The sequence below is a fragment of the Ylistrum balloti genome, unplaced genomic scaffold (assembly GCF_031769215.1).
Source record: "Ylistrum balloti isolate Yb309-2 unplaced genomic scaffold, AGI_CSIRO_Ybal_v1 Utg370292, whole genome shotgun sequence".
In the NCBI taxonomy this organism is placed as follows: domain Eukaryota; kingdom Metazoa; phylum Mollusca; class Bivalvia; order Pectinida; family Pectinidae; genus Ylistrum; species Ylistrum balloti.
In genome coordinates, this window is record NW_026782221.1 from 1,258,099 (window position 1) to 1,270,191 (window position 12,093).

Sequence of the window (12,093 nt, forward strand, 5' to 3'; positions counted from 1 at the left end):
TTGTTTTTTTGTTCTTTTATCATTTCCAAAATAAAAAGGGCACAACTTAGAAGTAATGGTAACATTTGTGTGAAATTTGACAAAGATCCATGCAGTATTTCTCCAGAAATAGCAATAACAATCTTTCATTGGGAAAATTTGCATTCGCTACCTATCTGCCATTTGTTTTTCTGATCATGTTCGGACAGAGCGAAACTTATATTACAGTCAATCAAACAAGTTACAATCATATCAACATAAACCAGATGAACTTAGATTAACACTTTCATTGGCTAAACAGAAAGTACAATATTCTTAACAAGTGTGAATATTGTTAACTGGTGTTTGCATTGGTTGTCATAGTAAAGGCTGTAAGGACTAGGTTGTGTGGAAGGATACAGCCAGTGGTGAACAGGTCTGGTAATGTATTAATGCCTTGCAGTGTTCATTAATCACACTACTATTATAGCACACAATGTTGGGAGTTCATCATCCATACATCTCAAATTGCACCATCAAAAATAGTACCCATAACAAAGTCTGGAAAATACACATGTATTGTAAACACCAATGATAAAAATTCATGTCACACTATTTCACATTTTTCCTGTTCTACCTGCACAAATAAATATTCCTCTGTCACCATGGCAACAGAGAAAATAAAAACTGTGGATGTCATGTGATAGTGTTGCCACAACCTTATAGGGATTCTTTGTTGTATATATCACCACGGAAACACTCTAATAATGATATTAATGACAAAGGTATCACTAGACACACATGGTATCTAGTCACAATCCTCATTCTATGCCATTTTAAAAACTATGAACAATACATTATATATATAAAACACTTCAGCATGATCATATACATATATACAGTATCATTCAGTGTAAGGTGGTCACCGGGCTATATTCTCTACACTAGAGTACGCCAAACAACTGATGACAAAGGTATTAACAGACGTCTGTGTTAGTGATGTATATAACAGGTGTCTGTGGTAGTGATGTATATAACAGGTGTCTGTGTGATGTACATAACAGGTGTCTGTGGTAGTAATGTATATAACAGGTGTCTGTGTGATGTACATAACAGGTGTCTGTGGTAGTGATGTATATAACAGGTGTCTGTGTGATGTATATAACAGGTGTCTGTGGTAGTGATGTATATAACAGGTGTCTGTGTGATGTATATAACAGGTGTCTGTGGTAGTGATGTATATAACAGGTGTCTGTGTGATGTACATAACAGGTGTCTGTGGTAGTGATGTATATAACAGGTGTCTGTGGTAGTGATGTATATAACAGGTGTCTGTGGTAGTGATGTATATAACAGGTGTCTGTGGTAGTGATGTGTATAACAGGTGTCTGTGTGATGTATATAACAGGTGTCTGTGGTAGTGATGTATAGAACAGGTGTTGTGGTAGTGATGTATAGAACAGGTGTCTGTGGTAGTGATGTATATAACAGGTGTTTGTGGTAGTGATGTATATAACAGGTGTCTGTGGTAGTGATGTACATAACAGGTGTCTGTGTGATGTATATAACAGGTGTCTGTGTGATGTATATAACAGGTGTCTGTGTGATGTATATAACAGGTGTCTGTGTGATGTATATAACAGGTGTCTGTGTGATGTATATAACAGGTGTCTGTGGTAGTGATGTATATAACAGGTGTCTGTGGTAGTGATGTATATAACAGGTGTCTGTGGTAGTGATGTATATAACAGGTGTCTGTGGTAGTGATGTATATAACAGGTGTCTGTGGTAGTGATGTATATAACAGGTGTCTGTGTGATGTATATAACAGGTGTCTGTGGTAGTGATGTATATAACAGGTGTCTGTGGTAGTGATGTAGTAGTGATGTATATAACAGGTGTCTGTGGTAGTGATGTATATAACAGGTGTCTGTATATGGTAGTGATGTATATAACAGGTGTCTGTGGTAGTGATGTATATAACAGGTGTCTGTGGTAGTGATGTATATAACAGGTGTCTGTGGTAGTGATGTATAGAACAGGTGTCTGTGGTAGTGATGTATAGAACAGGTGTCTGTTGCAGTGATGTATATAACAGACGTCTGTTGCAGTGATGTATATAACAGGTGTCTGTTGCAGTGATGTATATAACAGACGTCTGTTGCAGTGATGTATAGAACAGGTGTCTGTGGTAGTGATGTATATAACAGACGTCTGTTGCAGTGATGTATATAACAGGTAGTGATGTATATAACAGACGTCTGTGGTAGTGATGTATATAACAGGTGTCTGTTGCAGTGATGTATATAACAGGTGTCTGTGGTAGTGATGTATATAACAGGTGTCTGTTGCAGTGATGTATATAACAGGTGTCTGTGGTAGTGATGTATATAACAGGTGTCTGTTGCAGTGATGTATATAACAGACGTCTGTGGTAGTGATGTATATAACAGGTGTCTGTTGCAGTGATGTATATAACAGGTGTCTGTGGTAGTGATGTATATAACAGGTGTCTGTGGTAGTGATTATATAACAGGTGTCTGTGTGATGTATATAACAGGTGTCTGTGGTAGTGATGTATATAACAGGTGTCTGTGTGATGTATAGAACAGGTGTCTGTGGTAGTGATGTATATAACAGGTGTCTGTTGCAGTGATGTATATAACAGGTGTCTGTGGTAGTGATGTATATAACAGGTGTCTGTGGTAGTGATGTATAGAACAGGTGTCTGTTGCAGTGATGTATAGAACAGGTGTCTGTTGCAGTGATGTATATAACAGACGTCTGTGGTAGTGATGTATATAACAGGTGTCTGTGGTAGTGATGTATATAACAGGTGTCTGTGGTAGTGATGTATATAACAGGTGTCTGTGGTAGTGATGTATAGAACAGGTGTCTGTTGCAGTGATGTATATAACAGACGTCTGTGGTAGTGATGTATATAACAGGTGTCTGTGGTAGTGATGTATATAACAGACGTCTGTGGTAGTGATGTATATAACAGGTGTCTGTGGTAGTGATGTATATAACAGGTGTCTGTGGTAGTGATGTATATAACAGGTGTCTGTGGTAGTGATGTATATAACAGGTGTCTGTGGTAGTGATGTATATAACAGACGTCTGTTGTAGTGTTGAATATAACACACAGATTTGGCGGTATCATTTCCTTTCCACAAATTCCAAGATCTTGATGACAATAAATACTTTGGTTGATAAAAGCCATTCCTCCAATCTTTACAGGGATAATGTGTAACATTGTATCCAAAGACAAAAGAATTCCTGATCTGAAATGCACTTCCTTTCATTGAACACTTTGCATTCCCTTTTATAAAACAGGCATCTTTATATGGAATATACTTCCTTATATGGAACAGTCATCCTTATACAGAATACACTTCCTTAAATGGAACAGACATCCAAATACGGAATAAACTTCCTTATATGGAACATACCAGGTACATATATATATATCCTTTTGGATTTAATCCTCACGTGGAATTTCATATCCTTCATTGGAATATATATCCTTGTATGGAATATCAAATATCCTCATATGGGGTTATAATCATTCCTTGTATGGAAATGGCTTCTCCGTGTTATGGAATGCTTCTCCAAATATGGAATGATGACATCACTGGGTTATGGGAGGGGAGGTACTGGACACTGCAGGACTAGCCCTGGCACAATGACATTTCCATTGCTCTATAACTGGTGTTGTGGTCAAGACGGCGCTAGAGACACAGTGGATAGTCTCGACTGCTTTGGTTCTATTTCTAGAGATGCTTTGTATGTGCGGTCATCGTCCAGTAGTCTATTTGGGTCTAGTAGGTAGTTAGTTATCTGAAGCAAAAAGTAAACATATTACTGTTTAGTTCTTACCTAGGTCAAAAATACCTGGGTCAGTGGAGCATAGACTGAAACAGCCTCAGGTGAAAATTGGAGGTTTGTGGTTTAATCCCTACCTGGGGAGGATTGTTTCTGTGGTGGAGATAGGAGGTGTGTTGTTCATTCCCTGCCATGGGGATTCATGTTTCTCAGGTGAAAACCAGAGGTGTGTTGTTCATTCCCTACTATGGGGATTCGTGTTTCACAGGTGAAAGGTGTATGGTTTGATCCCTACCATGGGGATTCATGTTTCTCAGGTGAAAACCAGAGGTGTGTTGTTCATTCCCTACCATGGAGATTCGTGTTTCTCATGTGAAAGGTTTATGTTTGATCCCTACATGGGGATTTGTGTTTCTCAGGTGAAAACCAGAGGTGTGATGTTCATTCCCTACCATGGGGATTCGTGTTTCTCAGGTGAAAGGTGTATGGTTTGATCCCTACATGGGAATTCATGTTTCTCAGGTGAAAACCAGAGGTGTGTTGTTCATTCCCTATCATGGGGATTCGTGTTTCTCAGGTGAAAACCAGAAGTGTTTTGTTCATTCCTTACCATTGGGATTCATGTTTCTCAGGTGAAAACCAGAGGTGTGTTGTTCATTTCCTAATATGGGGATTCATGTTTCTCAGGTGAAAACCAGAGGTGTGTTGTTCATTCCCTAATATGGGGATTCATGTTTCTCAGGTGAAAACCAGAGGTGTGTTGTTCATTCCCTACCATGGAGATTCGTGTTTCTCAGGTGAAAGGTGTATGGTTTGATCCCTACCATGGGGATTTGTGTTTCTCAGGTGAAAACCAGAGGTGTTTTGTTCATTCCCTACCATTGGGATTCGTGTTTCTCAGGTGAAAACCAGAGGTGTTTTGTTCATTCCCTAATATGGGGATTCGTGTTTCTCAGGTGAAAACCAGAGGTGTGTTGTTCATTCCCTATCATGGGGATTCGTGTTTCTCAGGTGAAAACCAGAGGTGTGTTGTTCATTCCCTAATATGGGGATTCATGTTTCTCAGGTGAAAACCAGAGGTGTGTTGTTCATTCCCTAATATGGGGATTCGTGTTTCTCAGGTGAAAGGTGTATGGTTTGATCCCTATTCAATTGACACCAAAAACCAAATTGATGTAAAGCTGTTATTTTCTAGTTTGATATACTCACCCTAACATGGTGCTCTATTCTGTATGGTGTTTGTTGAAATAATCTTATTTCCCGTATTACATGTGCAATCTGGAAAACAATTTTGAGAAATATTGTATACTGTCCTTGTCACAATATTTATTTTTCTATTTTCTAGCCTTATCTCAAACGAAGTTAATAGTAAGTTCTATGAACATAATTGTTATTATATTAAAAAACATCGTATTTGAAATAAAATATTTTGCATTGTGCTATCCTAAATGTTGAAATTTATCGTAAATGTTTAATATTTACAAATAGATATTCAATATAATGAAGTTATCAATTTAGGAACTTAATGGCCCAGATTGGTCTAAATAATGTGGTGATTGATCTAGCTACTGTAGATATTGACCTATAAAATGTAGTTATTGATGTAGCTACTGTAGATATTGACCTAAATAATGTAGTTATTGATCTAGGTATTGTAGATGGTGACCTATATAATGTAGTTATTGATCTAGTAATGTAGATATTGACCTATAGTATGTTGTTATTGATCTAGTAATGTAGATATTGACCTATAGTATGTTGTTATTGATCTAGCTACTGTAGATATTGACCTATCTAATGTAGTTATTGAACTAGCTACTGTAGATGTTGACCTATATAATGTAGTTATTGATCTAGGTATTGTAGATGTTGACTTATATAATGTAGTGATTGATCTAGTAATGTAGATATTGACCTATAGTATGTTGTTATTGATCTAGCCTCTGTTGATATTGACCTATATAATGTAGTGATTGATCTAGTAATGTAGATATTGACCTATAGTATGTTGTTATTGATCTAGCCTCTGTTGATATTGACCTATATAATGTAGTAATTGATCTAGTAATGTAGATATTGACCTATAGTATGTTGTTATTGATCTAGCCTCTGTTGATATTGACCTATATAATGTAGTGATTGATCTAGTAATGTAGATATTGACCTATAGTATGTTGTTATTGATCTAGCCTCTGTTGATATTGACCTATATAATGTAGTGATTGATCTAGTAATGTAGATATTGACCTATAGTATGTTGTTATTGATCTAGCCTCTGTTGATATTGACCTATATAATGTAGTGATTGATCTAGTAATGTAGATATTGACCTATATAATGTAGTTATTGATCTAGCTACTGTAGATGTTGACCTATATAATGTAGTTATTGATGTAGCTACTGTAGATATTGACCTAAATAATGTAGTTATTGATCTAGATATTGTAGATGGTGACCTATATAATGTAGTGATTGATCTAGTAATGTAGATATTGACCTATAGTATGTTGTTATTGATCTAGCTACTGTAGATATTGACCTATCTAATGTAGTTATTGAACTAGCTACTGTAGATGTTGACCTATATAATGTAGTTATTGAACTAGCTACTGTAGATGTTGACCTATATAAAGTTGTTATTGATCTAGCTACTGTAGATATTGACCTAAATAATGTAGTTATGATCTAGGTATTGTAATTTTTGTCCTATCAACATCAGATCCTCTATCACACATTTTAGAAACACTGATTTATGAGTACCATTCTCATTTTGGAAAAGTTGACAAGTCCTTCCTCTGTGTTGTCTGGTGTTCCCTCCTCAATAAAGGACAGGTCTGTCAGGTACATTCCCAGGTAAGGTATACAGGGAGGGTCACACCTGTTAACAAGATTCACACAGTAAAGCTATACAGGGAGGACCACACCTATCAACAAGAATTACACAAGGTATTTTACATCTCATTTACATATTAAAGATATATTGCATTTCAATCCCACAAAAGTGGTATAACACCAATCTCTACCAGAGTTGTCTTTCCTTAACAGTCACAAAACACCTCTGTAAACAATCTCTACTGGAGTTGTCGTTCCTTAACAGTCACGATACACCTCTGTAAACAATCTCTACCAGAGTTGTCGTTCCTTAACAGTCACAATACACCTCTGTAAACAATCTCTACTGGAGTTGTCGTTCCTTAACAGTCACCATACACCCCTGTAAACAATATCTACCAGAGTTGTCGTTCCTTAACAGTCACATTACACCTCTGTAAACAATCTCTACCAGAGTTGTCGTTCCTTAACAGTCACAATACACCTCTGTAAACAATCTCTACCAGAGTTGTCGTTCCTTAACAGTCACAATACACCCCTGTAAACAATATCTACCAGAGTTGTCGTTCCTTAACAGTCACAATACACCTCTGTAAACAATCTCTACCAGAGTTGTCGTTCCTTAACAGTCACAATACACCTCTGTAAACAATCTCTACCAGAGTTGTCGTTCCTTAACAGTCACAATACACCTCTGTAAACAATCTCTACCAGAGTTGTCGTTCCTTAACAGTCACAATACACCTCTGTAAACAATCTCTACCAGAGTTGTTGTTCCTTAACAGTCACTCTACACCTCTGTAAACTGCTCACAGATTATCACTAGCCCAATTAGAGTAAAAAATTATGGTATCCCTGACAACATCAATGAAGGAAACACAAGTAAACTGCATTGTATGCCAATCAGACTTAACAATAACATTTGGGCTTTTATATTGAGAACATCTTGTAGTAGAAAAGTGAAAGTGCAAAATCTAAACATGACTATTGGTGTACCTTTTCTCACCATTATTCTTCTGAGATATAGCCCATAATGTTTACAGCCATATTAATTAATGTAATCATTTTCCAGAAAACAAAACATTTACTTTTTAAAAATTTTTAAACACAATATACAAATAAAACAGGAAAATGATTAGATAATTCATTATTTGACACAAATTAGTTTTTAAAGAATCTTAGAGTGGTGTGAGCTATCTACAGAGGTGTTATATAGATAACTGCAGTGTACTCTGGGAGAGATTGGTATTCATTCCTCTTTAAACACTACTCATACATTCCTTCTCACAATTATTATCACTTATGTTATTTAAGTAGGAATAACATTTGAACTTAAAATGATTTTTATTCCAAACACAGTTAACATATCTTTCTAAAAGAATTAAAATGAAAGTCTGGCATTGAAATTACAATGACTTCAGTTTTAAAGACATGACAGATAAATCACAACTTTTTCAGGTCAGTTATCTCCCTTTGCCTGTATCACATTTATCAATTTCTCAAGCAAGTAAATTCACTCTCTATAAACATAAATATACATTATATATATACAATGATTGTTGTCTGTTCAATAATGTTAGGAAACTTGATTTGAAAACATAGATTCAATTGTAATGAAACAAAATAAAGTGCATTTTTGAATAAAACAAGAATACATCCTACTCTTCACTACAATTAGATACAGATTATGGCTGATTAAGACCTTGTTAGCTACAGATTATGGCTTACTAAGACCTAGTTAGCTACAGATTATGGCTGACTAAGACCTATTTAGCTACAGATTATGGCTGATTAAGACATTGTTAGCTACAGATTATGGTTGACTAAGACCTATTTAGCTACAGATTATGGCTGACTAAGACCTATTTAGCTACAGATTATGGCTGACTAAGACCTAGTTAGCTACACTTTAAGGCTGACTTAGACCTTGTTAGCTACAGATTCTGGCTGACTAAGACCTAGTTAGCTACACTTTAAGGCTGACTTAGACCTTGTTAGCTACAGATTCTGGCTGACTAAGACCTAGTTAGCTACATATTATGTTTGACTAAGACCTTGTTAGCTACAGATTCTGGCGGACACAGACCATGGTAGCTATAGTTTATGACTGACTAAGCCCTACTTAGCTACAGATTATGTTTGACTAAGACCTAGTTAGCTACAGATTCTGGCTGACTAAGACCTAGTTAGCTACAGAATATGACTGATTAAGCCCTAGTTAGCTACAGACAATGACAATATCTGCTACCGATTATGGTTGACTTAGACCTTGTTAGCTACAAATTATGGTTGACTAAGACCTTGTTAGCTACATATCATATTTGACTAAGACCTTGTTAGCTACAGATTCTGGCTGACACAGACCTTGTTAGCTATAGATTATGACTGACTAAGCCCTACTTAGCTACAGATTATGGCTGAATATGATTGACTATGACCTAGTTAGCTACAGATTAAGGCTGACTTAGACCTAGTTAGCTACAGATTAAAGCTGACTAAGCCCTGGTTAGTTACAGATTCTAGCTGACTAAGACCTAGTTAGCTACAGATTAACGCTGACTTAGCCCTGGTTAGCTACAGACTATGGTTGACTAAGCCCTAGTTAGCTACAGATTAAGGCTGTCTTAGACCTAGTTAGTTACAGATTCTGGCTGACTAAAACCTAGTTAGCTACAGATTAAAGCTGACTAAGACCTAGTTAGCTACAGATTCTGACTGATTCAGACCTTATTAGCTAATCATTATGGCTGACTAAGACCTGGTTAGCCACAGAATATGGTTGACTAAGACCTTGCTAGCTACAGATTATGGCTGACTAACACATTGTTAGCCACACATTCTAGCTGAATTACACATTGTTAGCCACAGGTTCTGGCTGACTAAGCCCTAGTTAGCTACAGAATGACTGACTAAGCTCGAGTTAGGTACAGATTAAGGCTGATAAAGACCTAGTTAGCTACAGATTATGGCTTACTAAGACCTAGTTAGCTATATATTATGGCTGACTTAGACCTTTTTAGCTACAGACTATGTTTGACTAAGACCTTCTTAGCTACAGATTATGGCTGACTAAGCCCTCATTAGCTACAGATTATGGCTGACTAAGACAAAGTTCGCTACAGATAATGTTTGACTAAGACCTTCTTAGCTACAGATTATGGCTGACTAAGACCTCGTTAGCTACAGATTATGGCTGACTAAGACAAAGTTCGCTACCGATTATGGTTGACTAAGACCTTGTTAGCAACAGAATATGGTTGACAAAGAGATTATTAGCTACAGATTATGGCTAACAAAGACTTAGCTCGCTACAGATTATGGCTGACTAAGAACTAGTTAACTGCAGATTATGGCTGACTAACACATTATTAGCCAAAGATTCTAGCTTACTGACACATTGTTAGCCACAGATTCTGGCTGACTAAGCCCTAGTTAGCTACAGAATGACTGACTAAGACCTAGTTAGCTACAGATTATGACTGACTAAGACCTAGTTAGCTACAGAATGACTGACTAAGACTAGTTACCTACAGAATATGACAGACTATGCCCTAGTTAGCTACATATTATGGCTGACTAAGCCATTGTTAACTACAGATTAAGGCTTACTAAGACGTAGTTAGCTACAGATTATGGCTGACTTAGACATTGTTAGCCACAGATTATGGCTGACTAAGCCCTAGTTAGCTACAGAGTATGGCTGACTAAGACCTTGTTAACTACAGATTGTGGTTGACAAAGAGATTATGAGCTACAGATTATAGCTGACTAAGGCCTTGTTAGCTACAGAATATGACTGACTAAGCTCTAGTTAGCTACAGATTATGGCTGATGAAGCCCTAGTTAGCTACAGAATATGGCTTAAAAAGACCTAGTTAGCTATAGATTATGGCTGACTAAGACCATGTTCACTACCGATTATGGTTGACTAAGACCTTTTTAGCTACAGATTATGGCTGACTTACACCTTGTTAGCTACAGATTATGGCTGACTAAGACCTCGTTAGCTACAGATTATGGCTGACTAAGACAAAGTTCGCTACCGATTATGGTTGACTAAGACCTTGTTAGCTACAGATTATGGCTGACTAAGACCTAGTTAACTACAGATAATGGCTGACTAAGCCCTAGTTAGCTACAGATTATGGCTGACTAAGACCATGTTCACTACCGATTATGGTTGACTAAGACCTTTTAAGCTACATATTATGGTTGACTAAGACCTTCTTAGCTACAGATTATGGTTGACTAAGACCTTGTTCGCTACATAATATGGTTGACTAAGACCTTGTTCGCTACATAATATGGTTGATTAAGACCTTTTTAGCTACAGATTATGGCTGGCTCAGACCTAATTAGCCACAGATTATGGCTGACTAAGCCCTAGTTAGCTACATATTAAAGCTGACTAAGCCCTAGTTAGCTACAGATTATGGCTGACTAAGCCCTAGTTAGCTACAGATTATGGCTGACTAAGCCCTAGTTAGCTACAGATTATGGCTGACTAAGACCATGTTCACTACTGATTATGGCTGACTAAGACCTTTTTAGCTGCAGATTATGGTTGACTAATCTCTTATTAGCTACAAATTATGGTTGACTAAGACCTTTTTAGCTACAGATTAAAGCTGACTAAGACCATGTTAGCTACAAAATATGGCTGACTAAGACCTAGTTAGCTACAGATTAAGGCTGACTAAGACCTAGTTAGCTACATATTATGGCTGACTAAGACCTAGTTAGCTACAGATTATGGCTGACTAAGACCTAGTTAGGTACAGATTAAGGCTGACTAAGACCATATTAGCAATGGATTAAGGCTGACTAAGACCTAGTTAGCTACAGATTAAGGCTGACTAAGACCTAGTTAGCTACATATTATGGCTGACTAAGACCTAGTTAGCTACAGATTATGGCTGACTAAGCCCTAGTTAGGTACAGATTATGGCTGACTAAGACCTAGTTAGTTAAAGATTAAGGCTGACGTAGCCCTAGTTAGCTACAGAATATGGCTAACTAAGCCCTAGTTAGGTACAGATTATGGCTGACTAAGACCATGTTAGCTACAAAATATGGCTGACTAAGACCTAGTTAGCTACAGATAATGGTTGACTAAGTCCTAGTTAGCTACAGATTATGGCTGAGTAAGACCTAGTTAGCTACAGATTAAGGCTGACTTAGCCCTAGTTAGCTACAGAATATGGCTGACTAAGACCTAGTTAGCTACAGATAATGGTTGACTAAGCCCTAGTTAGCTACAGATTATGGCTGAGTAAGACCTAGTCAGCTACAGATTAAGGCTGACTTAGCCCTAGTTAGCTACAGAATATGGCTGATTTAAACCTAACAAGTGATAAACTGTCATGAAGACCATTTGATCTCTAGATTATGACTGAGGCTGGTTATAGCCTGTGATTTAATACTTATAGATTTTGTTATAAAGGTTGACCCAGTTAGTTGTATAAGGTAACCTTAATT

The 12,093-nt window shown here is 37.0% G+C and overlaps 1 protein-coding gene across 1 annotated transcript in view; it reads right to left on the reverse strand.

The window, feature by feature from the left end:
* Positions 1-3,678: 3,678 nt before the first annotated feature.
* Positions 3,679-12,093, reverse strand: part of LOC132553017 (ras-specific guanine nucleotide-releasing factor 2-like) — a 184,097-nt gene continuing 175,682 nt past the window's right edge. Inside the window, exons 30-32 of the mRNA XM_060217220.1 lie at positions 6,544-6,661; positions 4,993-5,061; positions 3,679-3,798 (exon numbers count right to left, since the gene is read on the reverse strand). Coding sequence (XP_060073203.1) covers positions 3,679-3,798; positions 4,993-5,061; positions 6,544-6,661 — 307 coding nt within the window. The remainder of the gene's footprint in view (positions 3,799-4,992; positions 5,062-6,543; positions 6,662-12,093) is intronic.